Below are 20,409 nucleotides of genomic sequence, written 5' to 3' on the forward strand. Positions count from 1 at the left end.
ACTTTATTGTATTTATTTACTTATTTATTATTTTGCTTTCTTTACTCTTAAATGTGTTATAAAAACTTCCGCAATTATTCCTAACTAGGCATTTTATGTCTTTATAATACAATTAGAAGCATGAATTTAAAAAATAAGTCATATATTACGCAAAACGAAGAAACTTTCATTTTTTAAGTTAAATTGCGAGTACTATTAATACCTTATTTATATGAATTTCCGATCAGATGTCAGCTTTAAGGAAATATTCTTAGGCTAGAAAACTATCTTGAAGAATAACAGAAATAATTAAAGAATGAAATTTAATTCTCGAGTTTAAAGTGAAAATAATACAAATAAATAAATAGATAAAACACCTTGCAAACGTGCTGATTTCATACTGTCATGTCAATGTATCCTGACATTTTCCTGTCATATCAATACGAATGCAATATTACAAAAGCAAGATCATCTTGCCTAGACCTTGATTCCATGCTGTCATGACAACATCTTGATATTATCCTGTCACATCAATACGTATGCAATATTACAAAAGCAGCCTACCTTGATATTTTCCTGATATTATGCTGCATACACCTTGTCAGTCAATATTGTGGCAGCCTGCTGACAGCATAAATGGAGTAACATAACATTATTGAGGCAGCATTAATGCAAGATGATTTTTCTTTCATGTCAACCTTTATGCAATACTGAGGCAAGATATTTTGCTTACTGGGTTTAACAAAGAAAAGTTCATAATAACATTCTTAGCATAAAATGAGTTTTTTTAAAAAATGAACCCCTATTATATTAAAAATACAAAGATAAAACTTGATAGAAAAATTGAAAGGTGCATGAGGGGGGGGGGAGGCATTTAATAGTTTTGCCCCACCTCAAGAAAATCCTAGATCCGGCACTGTTGATTATGAAAGGTGTAGGTGAAAGCACGGGCGCCCCATATGCAAAATTTTAAGGGGGGCGGGGGGCTCAGACATTTTCCCCAAGGTTTAGCAGGATATTTTCCCGATCGAAACTGATTTCAGTACAGATTAGAATTAATAAAATTTGACATTAGTAATGTCCTATTCTTAATTGGATGCAGAAGAAATCTTTTTAAGAGGAAGGGAAGAGAGAGGGGGGGGGAATGGGGTTTCTGACTTAAAATTATTTCTGAAGATGTGAAAAGAAATTTAAACTTTTTTTATGGCAATTTTCATAAAAAATTGAGTGCCTATTTATTCCCTCATTCAGCTTTTCATTACTTTAGACATTATAGCGTAGGAAAGTAGAGGAATCCACCCCTCTGCCCGTTGTTGCTCACCTACCACCGAAGATTGTTTCGCGATCTTACTTGGCTGTCGAAGATTTAAAGTGTCTGAAAATTGCCCTCCTTTTTTCCGTAGGAAATCAGTAAAGAGCTCATTAAATTTAGAAAAATATTAAAACTCCACTGTTTTGTATTATTTTACTCTTTGGCTCCGGACTTGAATTGTGCCGATAAAACACAAGAAAGACCGCGAAATACGCATAAAAATGTTTGTTTTGTTTTCCTTATGTTTCTAAAATCCAGGGGGGGGGGCAATTTACAACTCGAATCGTCCAAGAAACGGGCCTCTATCGAAGGATGTGTGTTAAGGGGTGTGGGAAATTTTTTATCCCTTCAACAGAATTTATGGGAAATTTTGGTTTAAAAAATTATGTGTTATGGGGACTCTTCGACGCAGGTCCTCCATAGATACAATTTTAATTTCTTTGATTTCCTACGTAGAGATAAAATAATAATAATTCTATTCTATTCAAGAGTCACAACTGACTACAACTGTATTTATGTCGAGGTCTGCATACTAGTGCCTTGCCTCCATTATTTTATATACCGATAGATGGCAGCACCATCACCGGATCGAACAGTTAATGAGAATTTAGAACTAGTCCAAGAGCTAATAGCTACCTGGTACTAGCACCCCCAGAGGTATCGTTTCACTTGGAGGACATTGAGACCACGAGCATATTTAACGTCGCCCAGTCCCCTTTAATGACGACGGTGGGTCTTCGACCAGCGGGGATCGAACCCGAGCCCCTCCGGCCCCGAGTCCAATGCCCTACCGATCAGGCTACCACGGCCCTAAATAATAATAATATACGAGGAAATAGCTATTATTGAGAAGTCAAACGCACTCGCTCCGGCAGCTGCCTGCGCGTAGTAAGAAGTAGCGTTTGTTTCCAGCCTTACTCCAGTTTTCATGTACTCCATGCTCCATCTTGTATTTCAACTTGCACTTTTCGATTTGTTTACGTTTTTGTTTTGAATCGATTTTCGCGATTTTCTTAAAGAATTTTTGTTCGTAATGGTATTAGATTTTTCATGTAACAGGTGTTCTGTTATCAAGTACTTCTTTTAAGGAAATATATATTTTTTTCAGTTTAACTTTTATTCATTCAGTCTATATTTAAATTGTTTAATGCATTTATTATAAAGCTTGGGAGCGTAATTGAAAATAAAATTTCAGAATTAAGATATATAATGTCTGAATCTAAACGTGATGCTGACCATAGCCTAGGTTTTCCTAATAAGGTAATGTCTATTTTCATTGATGTGTTAGTTTAATGTCTTACAGTTGTCGTTGTGGCTCTGTTCAGTTTTCTAGATAGGCTGAAGTTTTTAATCTCTTTTACATGTTACAGAGAAAGAAAACTTGTTCAGAAGAGTATAATAACTAGTGACACCTGAAATTGAAGTAGATCAATCACCAAGCTTTTCTCAAAACATCAAAGCATGATACATTTTAATGTACAAAATCAGGGGCGTAGCTAAGGGGGGGGGGGTTTGGGGACCCCCCCTAGCTACGCCCCTGATCCCCCCCCCGGACCCCCCCCCCTCGAAACGTTAGTCTCAAAAAAAAAAAGAGAAAAAGAAGAGAGATGAGAAAGAAAAAAAAAAGAAGAAAAGGAAAAAATTCCAAGCGATTATATATATATATATAATATATATATATATATATATATATATATATATATATATATATATATATAATATATAAAAGAAGTAACCCCCCCCGAAAGTCGGATCTAGCTACGCCACTGTACAAAATGTTTTTTATGGCAGTTACCATTTCAAAACTTTCATGAAACTCATGGACCTCTTTATATGATAATTATGTATTGGTGTGATTTTGTGGCAGTATGAGTTTAAGAAAAAAAAATTGGGAGGCATTTAAGGCAAAAGATTCTTTTAAATTCTTCATGTGCTAAGCGAAAGGCATTGCAAAGAAATAATATATTTTAGTGCTTCAGCAAGTGATGAGATTTTAAGATGTTAATTCACTTGTCTTGAATCATGTAACATGTATTGATCACTTTTTTTATGATAAAGTCCTGACAATCTGAAACACTGTTCTCTGTATAATTTTGTTTACGTGATGTTACTCCATCTGCTGACCAGCTCAACATGGGGGGAGGGGGCTGTAGGCCAGGGGAATCTCGAGGGGAGGTCACTGTGACCCCAATATTTTTCTTTTTTGGCAAATTTTGTCTGACAATTAAAAAAAATCACATGGACCCCAGGTGCCTGTGTGATAACCTTGGCCTGAGCATTGCCACTTTTTACTCTTTCCAAAAAATTTTTTTCCCCCCATTCATAAAGCTTCAGTACTTATGAATTAAACAATAATTTATTTTTTTCTAAAGTACTTATTACTTTCAATGTTAGCCACTGATACCAGTATAAAATATTTTTCTTTAAAATAAGATAGCATGAAATCTTTGTCTTTGATATAAGTTATATGCATTCCTTTGATTGATCTCATCCTCTTAAATATTTAATTTCTCATTTATAGCCTGAAGACTCGTAAGATTTACGTTTGATTTTTTTTTTCTTTTCAGAAAATTTGTGCTAAAGTTTACTTATATACAGGGCCACGGCGTCTCTATGTGCAAGGTCGTGCCACACACGACGGCACCAAATTCAAAGGCGCCAAGCTCTACTAATCAAAAATGCTCCAAATGGGCAGGGGGGGGGGGGGGGGAATCTCCAAGCAAAAAAATGAAATTAAACTTTTTGTTATATCTAAAACTGCAGTGAAATTGTACTGCTTATTGAAACAGCCAATCTGTCTTGCTGCCTATCTAAAAGGAAAAAATATTGTCTTTTTGTGTCTAAACATGCTATTCAAAAGCGCAATCTTTTACACTAAAAACACATGCTGCTAACTAATGCTTACATACATTAGCATTTTTCTACCTATCTGGAGCCTAGAATGCTATTTCGGAAAGAACCGCTTTCCTTTAATATCATCAACTAGTATGTTGTGGCCATCACGAAACTTTCTTCTGTATCTTTCTTATAATTCTGATCCCTCCCCATGCTTAACGAGGAAGCAATATTCCCAACAAAAACAAAATTACACAATCAAAAACTTGACGACCATCCCAATGTCTGAATTATTACAAAAGCAAAGCAAAGAGCGAAAATTGAAAGTTATTTTAAAAGCCTTGCTTGAATTAATTACAAATATTTTATTTGTTAACAAACATAAGATGGCAACAGTTAAAAATTTTAAATCATTGAGATAATATTTCCGGTCATTTCCATACAATTAAAATAACGAGAAATACGCAGACGACAATCTATTACGATTTATTTTTCTTATTGTTGCATTAATAAAACTATTTTTATTCGCAAAAAAAAAAAAAAATCAATACCTCTTGGAGCGATTGGCGTCAAAATTGAACCAAAGTCTGTTTACATATGGATTCACATATATTCCAAATTTCAACCAGAACGTAGCATTACTTCTTGAGATAGGGCACTCACAATGGAAAAAAGAACGGGCTATTGCGCTACCCCCTTTTTAGCTGTTGACACCACAATAAAATCAGCTCTTATACCCACTAAGGGCTACTTGCCGATAAATTTTTCTTTCATTCCGTTCATTATTTCTTGAGATACAGCAGTCACAATTGACGACAAAAAACGTTCTATCGCTCAACCCCCCGTTTGTGTTATTGACACCAAAATTGAATCAGCACCTGTTCCTATTAATGGCAACATATGGACCAAATTTTGTTTGATTCCGCCAGTTACTTCCTGAGGAATAGCAAGCCCGTGTAACTCAAAAAACGTCCCAATGCTCCACCCCCCTTGGAGGAATTCGCGCCAAAAACCAATGGGCACAAGTTCACATAAGGGCACATATGTGTACCAAATTTCGTTCGATTTCCTGCAGTAGTTTTTGTTGTAGAGCGGCCACAAAAAACTGGTCACACACAGACGTGACACACACACATACACACACGCAGACAGACAGACATTTTCCAAAAATAGTCGAAATGGACTGAGCACACCTCAAAACGTTCAAATCCGTCAAAATTCGAAAATTTGCACGAATCCAATACTTTCTTCTATATATTAGATATAGAAGAAAGTAAAAATGAGGTTTTTTAAACATGACTTACGTAAAATTTAAGTGAAATAGCCTCTGAACCTCTCCTTCTAATATCATAAAACATTGCTTAAGTTTTTAGGAGTTTAATTTTGAAAAAATTTCCAGGGTAGGGCTCCAGAATCCCCTTCCCGTAAAAATCTTCGAAGTTGTCTACAATTGCATTTTTGGAAGTTCAATTTCGAATAATTGGAGGGAAGAGGAGGAATTGATTTCTATCTATTTTTCAAAAAAAAAAACCCTATTGATGAGAGTTCTGGAGTTCCATTTCTTATTCTAACGTCAGCAAAAATGGTTTTTAATCGGGTTTTAATGCTTCAACTTCTACAAATTTCCATGGAGCCCCTTGTATCTTTTTTCCCCACAACACCACCAAAGACCGTCTAAAATTGCATTTTCAAACTACAAGTTTCAAAAATTTTCCAGGGAGAACCCTCGGACCCCTCTTTTTAAAATACATTTTTTTTTCTTATGCCCCCCCCACCCCCCCCCCCAAAAAAACCTATTTTCCAGTTGTGCCACTTCTTCTGTTGTCATGTTTTGACAAGCATAAAAGTTTTGCCAACTATCCATCACTTAGAGATTAGATAAATAGTGGCGTTAAATTTGATATTCAAAATATTTTCATTTTTCAACACGCATTTCTAGCCCATCTGAGGAGCTGCTGAATTCGAAATAATTTCAAGATATGAAGTAAAAACATACTCTATATTCCAAAATTAAATATTCACACAATATTTTTTGAATAAGTTAAATGCTAAAGGTATTTTTTTCCATTTTATGTTTGACTACAAAACCTAACTGTAGGTGTTAACTATATTTTCCTTGACTGCCAGTGCATAAAGGCGCTTGAAAGACATTTGCATGATGACGCTGATCAGGCTTGGCGCAGCCCTGCTTATATATAATTATTATTATTACTCTGCAAAGTATGTTTATCTGTTTATTTAGAAGTATCGCAGAGACGAAAAGGAACAGTCATCAACTGAAAGTGATGAAAGTGACTATCAACCTTACGTTCCATTAAAAGAGAGAAGAAAACAAAAAGTGAGTGTAATCAATAAAACTTAAGGCTATAAATTGTATAAAACATTTAAAATATATATAGTATTCACATTTCATTTTAGTGAATGTTTGAGCATGGTTTATTAACATGAATGTATTGATTTTAGATAATTTTATTGTCCCTTAAAAATAAATTTTTGTGGCAATGTTTTAAAACTATTGCTGCAGTAATGCAGAAGTTTGTTGATATTTTTGTGGTTAATTTCCAAATACAAAGGGCAGAAATGCATTTTGTGTAGTTTTTTGAATAGGAAGATCAGAAAGATTTTGATTTGTGTTAGAGTCTCTTCCAACTGGTTAAACCACAAATAGTGGCAGATGTGAGGGACCCTGGAGTGAAAAAAAAGGTGTCTATAAAATAAGAATTTGGAAATAAGGTATCGAGTTAACAGTGTGAGTTGAATCAGGTCATTAATTTTAAAGAAACCCTAACCGTTTACCCGCCAATGTTCCAAAAATGGAACATCATATTTAACTGAAAATTTTCCCAAGAAATAACTTTAAAATAAAAAAGTTTTTTTTTTAAACACAGTTTAATCTTATTTCAATGTATTTTTTGATTTCCTAATTAATTGTTTATATATTTTCAATTATTTATTGAGATTTTTCAAAGATGGGTGTTTTTTTAGCTTTTTGCAACTTTTTCTTATAAAATTTACCAAAAATTGGCTTTTTCAGAAAATGTGATGATATTTATTATAGTTGTGAAAAATACTTCAATGTATGATTTTAAAATGCTTGTAGAAATGTACAATGATATTCCCAAAGGGTGTACCCCTTCAAAATAGCATGTTCCAATTTTGGAACATTGGCGCTTTAGGGAGTCAAATTTCCAAGAAGTAAATCGTTCGACTTCAAAGGGGAAATTTCATTTTTCGTAATATATGTTTCTTTTTTCTTCTCATTTTGAATGTACTCTGATGTAGGTGTTGGCAAAAACAAGTAAGTTTATGTTTTGACAGGATATGAAGTTTCGTTAGCAAAGAAAATAATAACAGTCTACTGTTTGACGGACTATATGGCTCCGCATCCACACCTGCTCGGACAGCTGCATTGTCACATGATAATAAAAAAATAATATTAGTGAGCGTTTTATTCTTCATATTTTAAATGCAGTTCAACAATTCGCTAGCTTTGTTTTCGAGCGAAACAAAATTCTGTTTGACGTATACCAACTGTTCATAACTGTTAAAAAATGTCTACAAGATTTCTTACTGTAGAACAAGCTGTGGCTTATTTAGAGACATTGTCAGATTCGGATTTGTCAGATGTAGATATATGCCAATTACCCCCTGATGAACCAGGCAATATCACTGAGGAAGAAGACATTCTAGAAGACGAGTTACAACCTATTACACCAATTGATGTATGTGGACAGGTGGACATTTTTTTCGCCAACTCTCGTGAAAATTTAACAAAAAAATCAGAGGAAGAACAAAGTCTGAAATCATTAGATAATAAAAGTAAAAAAGCGAATGAAAACGGAAAAAAAGAAAAAGTTAGAATTATCAGGAAATAAAAGTAGAAAAAGAATGAAAATGGATTTAACTTGGGAGAAGAAAGCTAATTTTCAGAAACTGATTTCGTCAGAAAGTATTGAACCACTTCGACATGCATTTCCGAATATAGTGGATTTATCTCCAATTGATTTATTTTTTAAAATTTTACCTTTGCAGTGTGTTGAACACTTAGCAAATATGACAAACTTGTATGCATTGCAAAAAGGAGAATCAATAGATGTTGACAGAGATGAAATCCTACAATTGTTTGGTTTGCTGCTATTGAGTGGGTACCATTCCGTTCCTTCTGAAGATATGTATTGGAGCAGTGCAGAAGATACATCTGTGCCAATTGTACCAAGAATTATGCCTCGAAATCGTTTTCGAAAAATAAAAAACAACTTTCATTTGATGGACAACCATGAATTAAAACAAAATGACAAACTTGGAAAAGTATACCCTATTTACGAAGAATTGTGTAAAAACCTTCAACAATTTGGTGTATTTCATGAAAAATTGAGCATAGATGAATCTATGGTTCCCTACTACCGTTGGCATTCATGTAAAATGTTTATTAGAGGAAAACCAATAAGATTCGGCTTCAAAATTTGGATGCTGTGCTCTTCAAGTGGATACCCATATTCCATGGAGATTTATTCAGGCAAAAAAGAAGGATCCCCTGATGTGCAATTAGGATCCAGAGTTGTAAATGATCTATTATCAGTTTTGACTGACACGTCTGAGCATGAAGTATACTTTGATAACTTTTTTACATCATATGACTTAATTTCTCAGCTATGAAAAAAAGGTGTGCGAGCAACAGGAACAATTCGTGAAAACCGAACTGGCCATTGTCCACTGAAATCCAAAAAAGCCCTTTCTAAAGAAGATCGTGGAAATTTTGACTATCTATCTGATGGATCAGTGTACATGTGCAGCTGGAATGATAATGCAGTGGTTAATGTAGCATCTAATTGTTATACACATGAGCCACTTGCATCTGTAAAACGTTACTCAAATTCGCAGAAATGCAAGATAGATGTGCCACAACCTCATCTTATCAAGAGATACAATGAAGGAATGGGGGGTGTGGACGTCTTGGATAAACTTTTAGGGAGCTACAGACCTCATTTGAGAAGTAAAAAATGGTGGTGGAATCTTTTTAGTAATACTCTGAATATTTCAGTTGTAGCTAGTTGGTTTCTTCATTGTGAGTTACACGAAGTCAAGATGAAGCATTTAGAGTTCCGAAGAGAAATAACAACTCACCTCCTAAGAAGAAAAGTGCGAGTGGAAAGTCATCCAGGGCCTCGTTGTCATTTACATAAACAATCAAGAATGTCTGACGGACATTATATTGTATCTGCATCCCAAGGACGTTGTGCGGTGTGCAAAAAAATACTACTAAGAAATGTTTCCATTGCGACAAGCGACTTCACCAACAATGCTTCCTTTCATATCATGGACATTAGATATTTCTGTATTGGATTTTCTGAATTCTGGTATGTACATAAATGCAATTAAAAATATTATTTTTTCCATAATAAAGTATGCTAAGATAAAAACCGCATTCAAAACCTCTTAGTTTAAAAAAAATCCCTGAAAAAAAAAAAAACTTCATGCAAAGCGCCAATGTTCCAAAAATGGAACACACTGAAAAACATAGTAAAAATTTTTTTTCTGGAAATTTTATTTTATTTCTGTATTTACTAGACATAAATAGACATAATTTCAAAAAGTTACTCAAATTTGATCTTCCGCCAATAGTTCGGCGGTTAAACGGTTAAATTCAGATCTACATTCAGATAACTCATTAGATCAGTTACTCTTTAAATTTTTATATATGAAAATTCAATTTGCTTTCTTTACATTGGTAGAGGGGCAATTGAATACTGAATTCGATAATGAGTGAAATGGAAAAGTCCGGCCTATCTCTTGGCTTCCAAGAAACTCGGATTTTTCTCCACCTTCATTCTTGTGCACATCAGGAATGCTGCTTATGATGAGAAAATTCAGTTGCCCCCTTTGCCCCTCCCCGCCCCCCAGAATCACTGCTTATTTCAATTTGTTTTACTTTGATATTTTTTTCCACTCATGATGCAAAATCTATTTCAAACAATTTTACCAGGAAAAAAAAATCTTTGCACTAGTTTCTTTAACGTAGGTAGCAAATATTGCAACGTTTGCCTTTCATTTCATTAGCTTGATGCCGTGTGTAACCAAATACTTTTTTTATACTTTTAATAGAAGTGTTATTATTTTCTTACGTTGTAAATCTAAGAAACAAGTGCAAGTTTTTATCCATAAGCTTGAATGTGTTTTCTCGATACATTTTTTTTAGCTTCAAAACCTAGGCAGGTTTGGTGCAATTCATCAAGAAAAAGAAAAATATAAATCTGGAACTGATAATGAAAATGATGAGTTTGAGGATGATTTTGGTCGAAAATCCAATGTGAGTCTTTTAGATCAACATAATGAATTGAAGAAGAAAGCTGAAGGTATGAGATAATTTTTTCATGTTTATTTATAAACATATCATTTATTTATTTTACTTTTGTTGTTATTATAGTTTTATGTATATTTCAGCACGTAAAGAGAGTGCAATTGAAAAACAATTGAAGGAAGAAGAAAAAATTTTAGAAAGTGTTGCAGAAAAAAGAGGTATTCTTTTTCTTTCTTTTAAATCAAACATTTAAAACTTACAAAATCAACTACTTGAATATTAGACAGATTGATTTTGAAATTTGTTTGCAATATTATTTTAAATTCCTTTTGAGTCTAAATATATGAAGTCTCTAACATTGTAAAAATTGCATCTGGATAAATACCTTACACAGTATTTGTAATCCAGATGTTGTATTTGTTACTTTTAAACAATCCAAGAAAATAAAATTGTCATTTTAAAACTTGGCTTTACAGAAAATTTAATTAAACAAAGCAGATAATTGCTAATCCCCCAGAAAAGTATCATTTTATGTTCCCAAATGCTGAGCAAAATGATTTAAAAAAAAAAAAGAAAAAGATACTTGAATAAGCTTACAAAATTTTAAACTTTAATGTTTGTCTACATAAAAGAATTATATGTTTTGAAACTAAAATAATATCTATAATATTCCATTATTGCTTACTATGATTACACTATTCTTGCATATTCTGATTCTGGAAAATCTCTTGATATTGTTTCCAATGCTGTGTTATGTATCTAGCAAATCAGAGATGCTAAATTAAATACTTGAATTCCAATGCATATTAAGGGAGGGGAGGGGAATAAAATGTGGTGCAAAAATTCTTTGATAGAAATCAACAATATTTCTTAAAAAGAAAAAATTAGTTAAGTAATTAAATCTTCTCATTTTGGTAATTGCTACATTCAAACTAGCTTGCAAATGCACTAAATAATTCCAGTTTAATTTGGGATGAATGGTAAATGGCCAGACTTTGTCCAATTGATTTTAATTAAAAATAACTAATATTAGCTATGAATCAGTTTTTTTTTTCATTTCATTTTCGTACCTTGCCAGTTTCTTTACCAATAAAACCAATCTAGCTAATCAGTATATCATAATGCACACAATGCTTTATCATTTAACTTTTATGTATTGCTCATAAATATGCATTTATTTTGAATTTACACTCCCATTAGTTTTATTACTATGATTCAAAGTTTATTACTGACAATGTTCACTTGTTTAACATTAACAAAGCCTCCTTGATTTGTGTTTATTATTTTCATTCAAATGCTGCATTTTTTATTTGAATTACTGCATCAACTTTTTTCTATATAAGCATAATTAAATAACCAATTCTTTTGCAGCATCTTTGTTCGATTCTAATTATGGAAAAAACCAAACAATATAAGACCAGACTGTGTGTTGATGGGAGATGTAGAAGAGCAACAAAATACAGGCATATGTGTGTACATATATTTCTCAAAGCCAGAGAAAAGGGGCAATTGTTCCCTCTTACCCATTTAATTGAAAATTCTGTATTGTACCAAACTGCACAAAAAACATAAAGGGAAAAAAGAGCCAAAGTCTGTCTGGTTGGCTACTAATCTGAAAACTAAGTAGATTTATTGCATATAAACTACTGAGATATTTTTAAAATCGCAAAGATATTTTCTAAAATGTGCTATGTTAAAGATTATGTTGCAATAGTAATTTTATGAATTTTAGTGTAAGGAGTTTTGTGTAAAGTAATACTTAAATTATGTATGTTGTTATTTTTTTTAGCTCTCATGGGTGTTGCTGAATTGGCTAAAGGTATACAGTATCAAGAACCTATTAAAACAGGGTATGTTTATACATAAAAAATATTTCCTTGGACTTTTCTTTCTATATGCTTAAAATTGATTTCTTTAAATTTTAGTAAAATTAATGCCTTTTCATGCTGAATATGACCCGCGCACTTTAGCTTAAATATGAAATACTAACATAGTGAGAAATATCACATGATTTCTTTACACCAGTCTTGCAGAGTCGGTAGAAAAAAACGAGACTCCGTCTCCTGGGATCTTATAGCCTCCGACTCCAGGTTCCAACCTTTGAGAAGAGATAAAATGGAGGGAGTGAAGACTTTCATTCAAGAAACCAAGACCCCAATTCATGTGATAAATTTTAAATCAAAGCATTGGAAGAAATCAGGTTTCTTTCGCTTGTTTCATGCAAAACGCGCCAACCATCTGTCGTTGCTGAGTCACATGACTTGGGGTCTTTGAGTCAGCTTTTGCTAAGCCGATGGTCCAATTGGTTTTAATTAAAAATCATTAATATTAGTTATTTATCATTTTTTATTATTTCATTTCATTATAATAAAAAATTACACCGTTTAATTGAAGATTCTGTATTGGTCCAAACTGCAGACTTGCTCCCTCCATTTTAATTCCTGCTCTAAGGTTCCAACTGTTGTAACCAAAAATCAGTTTGTCTTCATGACTCAGACTTTGTAGCCCTGCATTTCTAAATTTTTGTTTTTTAAGTTGCATAATTTTTTTTGTAGCAAATATCAAATGAGAAATAATAGCAGGCATTAATTTTGCTGGCAAGCACAATAAAGATTTTGAAAAAATGCATTTTTTTTTTCTCACTATTACTTTGATCTTAATCTGCTTGAATCACACTTAATTGTTAAAGCTTTAATTTAAGATGTTTCAAATTTGAATAGTAATTTTGTGTTTTGTTTGTATTTGTTCCAGATGGCGACCGCCTCGTTATATATTAGCCATGTCGGAAAAAAGGCATGAAAGAGTTCGCCGAAAAAACAGAATCTTAGTGGAAGGAGATGATATAGCTCCACCTATAAAAACATTCAAAGTGAGAATTAAATTTAGTTTTTTTAAAGTGCACTTTTAGTTACTTTACACAAGATACTTGCACTTTTAGTTACTTTACACAAGATAGTTTTGGTGCTAGGAAGTCTATTTGTTTGGTAATCACGAAGGAGCCCCGACTTTTTTTGCTATTGAATTCATTTTGACTGGATGATGAACTTGGCACTGCTAAAAACTTTAAAAATGGTAGTTGGGATATTTTGGAAGTATGGTTTTGTCGTTAGAATAATTGAATGCTTGTACATTTAACCAATTTAAAAAAAAATAAACAATTAAGTACAATTACTTAAATATTAATATTTTAAGCATTTTTTAAAAAATATAAGAAATAAATAATATTTTTATCAATTACTCTTTACATAGATTCATAGGTAATTATTGAATAATGAGATTGATTCATTAGTTATTACTGAATATTTTCTATCCCGCTGTATGAGGTATTTTGGGTTTTGAAGAATGAAGCAAAATATAGACTCATGGCTGATTTGTTTTGTTATTAGGCTCTGAATGATATAACATTTTTTAAATAAAATCACAAAAAAAAAAAGAAAAGAAAAAGACTTGAGATAGCTGTTCTAAACGCCAAAAAAAATAAATTGGAAGTTTTATTGATTCTAATGGTCCGAAATTTATCAAAGGCAAAATGATTGTAATTTATTTGGCTGATTAAACTTATGCAAAATGGACTTGAATTCTATGAGCTGACAAAATACATTTTGGTTTATTTTGTCTGCCAATAAAAAATTGTTTTAAAATCTTTCAAGAAAGTAAGAATAGTTTATCTACAAACTGGAAATTTTCGTGTGTAAAGGATGGTTAAAATCCTGCATATTTTAAAACTCCATTTTTTATTGCTGCAATTGAGGAAAAAGCTTGTCATTAATGCTTGAATTATTTACATATGTGGAAGGATTCATGCTTTAGGTACGCAAATCAAAATTAGTACATTTCAAACGTGTTTCTTTTTTATGACTGATTGAATAAATTTTCCTAATTATTTTCTGAAATTATAGGAAATGAAATTTCCTCGTGGAGTTCTGCAAGGGTTAAAGAAAAAAGGTATCACTAAACCAACCCCTATACAAATGCAAGGTTTACCGGCAGTGTAAGTATCACTTATATGCACATTGGAAATAATTTTTCATTGAATGCATTTTCTGTGTGTATTTTCTTTTGATTTTGATTTTGGTTTAAAGGGTAGCTTTTTGCTCATCAAGCATACAACAACACTTTACAACGCAACGTGGCGAGTTTTGCTGTTATCCCGCCAAACAGCATTGAAAACAAATAAAAGGATCTATCCTCACTGGTAGGGGGAAAACTAAAACAGGAATGGTGGTAGTTTGGCAGATACATGGCGGGAAAACTAAATATCATAACTTTTTGAGATTGAGGATTTTTGGGTTTAGGATGAAGGCCTTCTTTTTTGTAGGGAAGAGGTAAAGGTTTTCTTGGCGGAGAAATTTTTACAACAGGGTTGTTTTTGATGAGATATCACAAAAGATGAGATATCACATCTTTTTGCATATAGATAATATTACTTTGTCTGTGTTTTTAGAATTGGGAATTTCAAGTCATAAATTTTCAGTTGAAACAAGGTATTTTGTGTTTTTAAGAAACAATAATGGCAAGCTTAATTTTACATAATGTTATCTTCTGACCAGCAAGATTCTATGTTCGTTTGGCAAGAATTGGGCTGTTTAACTTTTATTGCAATCTTTGTATCCTCTCTGTTGCAAATAAAACTGTTTGGATAATAAAATACTATATTTTAAGTTATCTTGTTTAATGAGTATTTTACAACTTGGCAATAAATTCTATTAGTTTCTTTATTTGACGGATTATTTACGTGAAGTTTTTTTTATATTTTACAGCTTGCAGGCAATTTTAATCTAGCTTTTCACTTTACTGAGTGACTTCTTTTTTAAATTTTACATTTTATGAGCTATTTTTAGTTGTTTTGGTGATTTATCTTCCTTTTTAATGCAGCTCTTAGTCTTGTTTAACGTCTTTGTTTTTTTTTCTTTTTTCTAAGCTCAAGACAAAATAACGTATGGCATCACTAAACAAGTAATGGCAGCAATGAATAAAATAAAAATAATCCCCAAAAGGTTAAAAATAAGCCACATCACATACCTGTAGCGGAAAAGTACAAAGCAGCCTTCATACTGGCGGGAGTTATTTTAATTGAGCTTTTCACTTCACTTAATGGCTTCTTTTTTTATCAAATAGCACAAAAGGCACATCAGTAGGGCACAAGGAATGTGTGGGCCAAATTTCAGCTTGATCCCTCTTTTTGTCTGGGCTGTAACCGTGTCAAAGAACACAAAAAGGTTTTTGAATAGCGAGTTTCTAACTTAAATTCCTCTTCCCCCTGATGGTCCTGAGGATTGTATTTTGGTATACTTCGTTCGGGGTCACAAGAGATTTGAGTATACCAAAAATCAACTCTGGGGGTCTTTATAGGGATGAGATACAGAGGGGTGAGAACCCCAACTTGTTCTGTCATGTAAACCCCTTAGTCACATGTTTATTTTCTTTCATCTTTCTCGGCGGTGGATTTTTGGTTTTGTTGGTGACTGATATTTGGTTTTCTTGGCGGCCGGGACGCTCCCGCGTCCCGTGATAATTCATTTATCTGGGGAAATTATTCGTTTAAGCGAGGATCTTTAACATTGTGTCTATGAGGAATTATTCGATTCCAAGAGGTTTTATTTGTATAAGTGGGGTATTTGTTTATCCGTTACCCAATTAAGCGGGGATGACAGTAATTTAAAAAGTTGTAGTTACGTGTATATATAAAAAAAACAATGAATAGGAGTATTCCCAAATAAGTTTAAGGCGAGGTTTGAGGAACTAAGACAGTTATGTACATGTTGGAACCCAATTCTTAAATAGGATAATGTCCGAAAAATGCTCACATTGAGAATGTATCACTTACACAATCACAAAGTTTTTTCGCTTGAATTTAATCAATTCGAAATGCGACAAATTAGTAGTGTTCCAAGCTTCCACATCAACTTGGCGACCATTGAAAACGCAAAAGTTTTATATAATTTCATTGATATTTTTTGTATAAGAGGATTTCCGGTATTTTACATTCAGATAATAGACGTGAATTTTCGAATAAAACCAGAAAAGAGCTAGCATGTATGTTGGAAGCCAAAATTGTCCATGGACGGTTGTCCTGGAATCAGGAAGCTCACTTGATTTTAATCACTGCAACAGCAAAAAAACAATGCTACAGCAAAAGATGTGGGTGCATATCTTTGAGTGAAACGCGTTTAAAGTTCAGATTCTAGGTAAGTTTTAAATTCAAATTTTTTTCTTAATCATGCTGTATAGCAGCAGCCAGCAGAGCTACTAGTACCACCTTTATGCCTTACTACGGAGAAGATGTTCTTTTACTATTTGTACTGATTATCTCTAAATTTTTAATTCTTGCACTTACATTCCTTTGCTTCGCACTGCATGAATTAGCCTGTAACATGCATCAGGGATGCAAGTGAACTCAAGTAAAATTTTCGGAAGACGGTATGAAATTTTTGGAAGCTCGATCCTCCTCTTCCCTTCCCCATAAACACTCTTTAAAAATGCGTGCAAAAATTATTGCTATAAATCAGTGGCGTATATATGCTTTTATTTTGGAGGGGGCCCATATGACCAAGATTAGCTCCCCCCTTTTTTGAGGGGGGAGAAACAGTGCCCTGATCTTCTCCTTTTTTTCGAGATGGAGCAAGGACTTCATACTGTCATCCAGTGACGCAACCAGAAAATAGTGTTAGGAGGGCACTTAAAAATTCTCACTCCTGGTGGGTAGTGAGTGGACAGGGGTCCTGGGGTTCTCCCCCGGAAATTTTTTTAATTGTAGTCCTAAGAACGCAGTTTTAGACTGTCTTTAGTAATGCTATGGGGAGACAAAATTTGGGGGGGATTTCAGAAATTGAATTCTTAAAAACGCCATTTTAGGCTATGTTTGTTGACGTTAGTGTAATGAAAGGAATGGGAGATTTTAAAGTTACCATCGATTGATTAAAAAAAAAAAATAGAGCGAAATTCATCACCCCTCCTCCCAACTTTTCGAAATTGAGGTTCTAAAAACGCAGTTTCAAACTAACTTAATTGATGTTACGGGCAGGGCGGTTCTGGGACTCTCCCCAAAAACTATTTGGAAATTGAAGTCCTAAAAAACAAGTTTTAAAAAGATGTTCAGTGATACTAAGTGGAGGGATTTAAATGCTCTCTCCCTTAAATTTTTCAAAACTAGTTTTTTTCATTTTCAGATTTCATACGGGAGCAGTCGGACCCTCGTCCGAAATTTTTTCGTTATTGAAGTCTTAAAAGCACGACTGTGGATCATTTTGGTAACGTTATGGGTTCGGCCATTTTTCAAAATTGAAGCTCCATAAAAGCAATATTAAACTATTTTCGATGCTTTCAGAAGGCAAGGCATTCGGTATTGTCCCCTGAAAAAATTTCGACACTGAAACCCCGAAAACGAGGTTTGAGAAGCTCTTTAATGGTTTAAGTAGGTAAAGGGGGCTTGCAAAGTGTAGCATTTTAAAGTCTTTCCTATTTTTCGACTGACTAGGACCAATAATAATTTTAAAGAATGGGGCGGGGTGGGGGTGAAAAAAAATAGGTGATGGACAAAAAAACCTGATCAATAGTCAGAAACTTTTGAATTTTCTTTTTAAGGTTCTTTTCATAAGCAATTCAGATTTTTTCTCAACATTAGGCAATCTTAGGAAAGGAAGAGTTCGAGAATCCTCCTCTGAAAGGGGTAAAACGCAATTTCAGGTCATCTTTGGAGACATTTAGAAGTGAGGAGAGGTTTTAGGGCTCTTTATCCAAAACTTTTCAAAATTGAAATCTCAAAGGTGTTGGTTCGGGAACCTTCCTCTAGAAAGGTTTTGAAATTGATATCTGAAAAGCGCCTAAATAAATGCGTCTTTAGGACATCAATTTCCGTCATTATACTATAACCGAACAATTAAAACTTATTTTAAATTTCTTGCAGGGGACGAGAGTTAAGGGGCCCTTCATTAATTAGGTAAGGATCCCGAGGGGGAGGGGGGTTTAAAAAATCCCTACATAACCTTACTTGGGGGGGGAGGGTTCAAATCCATTCTTACGTAATATATTCCAAGTCGATATTTTACATTAGAAGTCGCGCGGCCAGTTGGTTTGACAAGGATTACATGGAAGGTAAAAAAGTATTAGGATGAGCTGTTTTTTATTTGTTTTACAAAGCATGAATAGTGTGAAATACATAAAAGAATCGCACTATGCGTGGCAAATTTCATTTTTAATTAGTATCGTACCGTATAGAAAATAATGTCGAAAAAACATTCAGTTTAAATTCTAACTTTTCAGTAAATATTTCTTTCACAAAAAGGTTTAATTTAATAATAGTGAATTTAATTTCGATTCCAGAGATGTAAGATTCTTTACTTTATTAATTGAGAAAAATGGAATGTTACGTAACAAAAGGGGGGAGGGGATTGAAAAATCTTACGTACCCTTACATGGGGGAGGGGGGTAAAAATTGCCAAAATCATCCTTACGTAATTAATGAATGGCCCCTAAGGAGAGAAACATTTTGAAGACACATCTTTTCAGACAGACTAGGAAGAAAAAAAGGGGGAGGGGGTGAAAGAAAGAAAGGGGAACTTAATTTGTTAAGCAATAAGCAGCAACTGTTTTTGAAAAAATTTAAATATTTCTTTTTGAAAGAGAATTGAGATTTTTTTTCCAACATTATTTGCTTTTCTTTTTGTTCTAACAACTTTACTTTCCCAAGACACGTTCTTTTCTTGAGTAAGGGGCACGGATATCCTGACGTCTTTATATATTGTTGTTACCATGGTCATTTCGCGTTACCCCTCACATCTTCTTGCGGCACCCAGTTCGGAAATATCTGATCGAACGTACTATAAATATTATTATCACTGTCATATTTATTTATTATCTTTTTCTTTTTGTAGCTGAAAGTTTGGAAATTATTTGTGAGCAACTACAAGCAAAAATAACTACCTTCAATAAAAAAAGTACAGATTTTGGAGGGGGCCTGGGCCCCCTTAGCCCCACCATTTTAAAAAAGTTTTTAAAATTTATTTTATATACACATAATTTTTCAGTTTTGGAATGCTGCCAGACCAAAATTTTTGCGGAAATGGCAACCCAAATTTTCGGAAATTTTGGATCGCAAACACCCCTGATGCATCCATAACTTACTTTTTGTACTAAAATGCACCCAAATATTTGATACTTTATCTTGGAATGGAACAAAAAGAAAAGAAAAAAAGCATTTTAAGATAGATGATATATTTTATGGTTATTTTAATTTAAAATATGACTTACTAAAAAAGAAAGCTGTGGCAATTTCTTCTTTTAGGCTTTCTGGACGTGATATGATTGGAATTGCCTTTACTGGATCTGGAAAAACCCTTGTTTTTGTTCTCCCTATTGTAATGTTTGCTATTGAACAAGAAACGCGCTTGCCTCTGCTGAAAGAAGAGGGCCCTTATGGACTTATCATTTGTCCGTCTGTAAGTTCTGCATTTTGATGCTGTCTTTATTTCTATATTTAGAGCTGTGACAAAAGTTTTGCTGTTTTTATGAATCTGTAAAAGTTAGTGGTTATTGATGCAAGTGCTATCATCCAAAAATTCACTTCTTTTGCATTGAAAAAGGAGTTCCTTGTGACCCCCAAACACATGTCAGCAATTTTTTTATAAATTTGCATTTCACATGCTGTTTAATCATCATTTCAATTTTAGCATTTTTATACCTACAACATGAATATTTATCTGAAGTAAGATAGTTTTTCAATAATCCAATATGATATTTTGTGACGTAATTCAAGAGTTATATTTTCATTGAATTTTTTTTTTTCAGTAAAACTTTTTACTTATTTCATTTCATATTGAATCCTTTTTATGAAATGAGTTTTTCAAGTTATTCGTTAATAATTGAATGTAATTTTCCATTTTTCTCTTTGGTGTATTTTAGTTAGTTATTAGATTGTCATTCTTATCTACTTACATTGTTCATTACAATTCTTTAAAAAAAGTCCCATCATTTTAGTATTTATTAA

The 20,409-nt window shown here is 33.2% G+C and overlaps 1 protein-coding gene across 1 annotated transcript in view; it reads left to right on the top strand.

Moving 5' to 3' along the window:
* Window positions 1–2,292: 2,292 nt before the first annotated feature.
* Window positions 2,293–20,409, top strand: part of LOC129226610 (probable ATP-dependent RNA helicase DDX41) — a 44,378-nt gene continuing 26,261 nt past the window's right edge. Inside the window, exons 1-8 of the mRNA XM_054861238.1 lie at window positions 2,293–2,551; window positions 6,369–6,464; window positions 10,323–10,479; window positions 10,568–10,642; window positions 12,214–12,274; window positions 13,176–13,293; window positions 14,324–14,415; window positions 19,708–19,861. Coding sequence (XP_054717213.1) covers window positions 2,501–2,551; window positions 6,369–6,464; window positions 10,323–10,479; window positions 10,568–10,642; window positions 12,214–12,274; window positions 13,176–13,293; window positions 14,324–14,415; window positions 19,708–19,861 — 804 coding nt within the window. The 5' untranslated portion in view covers window positions 2,293–2,500. The remainder of the gene's footprint in view (window positions 2,552–6,368; window positions 6,465–10,322; window positions 10,480–10,567; window positions 10,643–12,213; window positions 12,275–13,175; window positions 13,294–14,323; window positions 14,416–19,707; window positions 19,862–20,409) is intronic.

This window comes from Uloborus diversus, chromosome 7, assembly GCF_026930045.1.
Source record: "Uloborus diversus isolate 005 chromosome 7, Udiv.v.3.1, whole genome shotgun sequence".
Classification (NCBI taxonomy): domain Eukaryota; kingdom Metazoa; phylum Arthropoda; class Arachnida; order Araneae; family Uloboridae; genus Uloborus; species Uloborus diversus.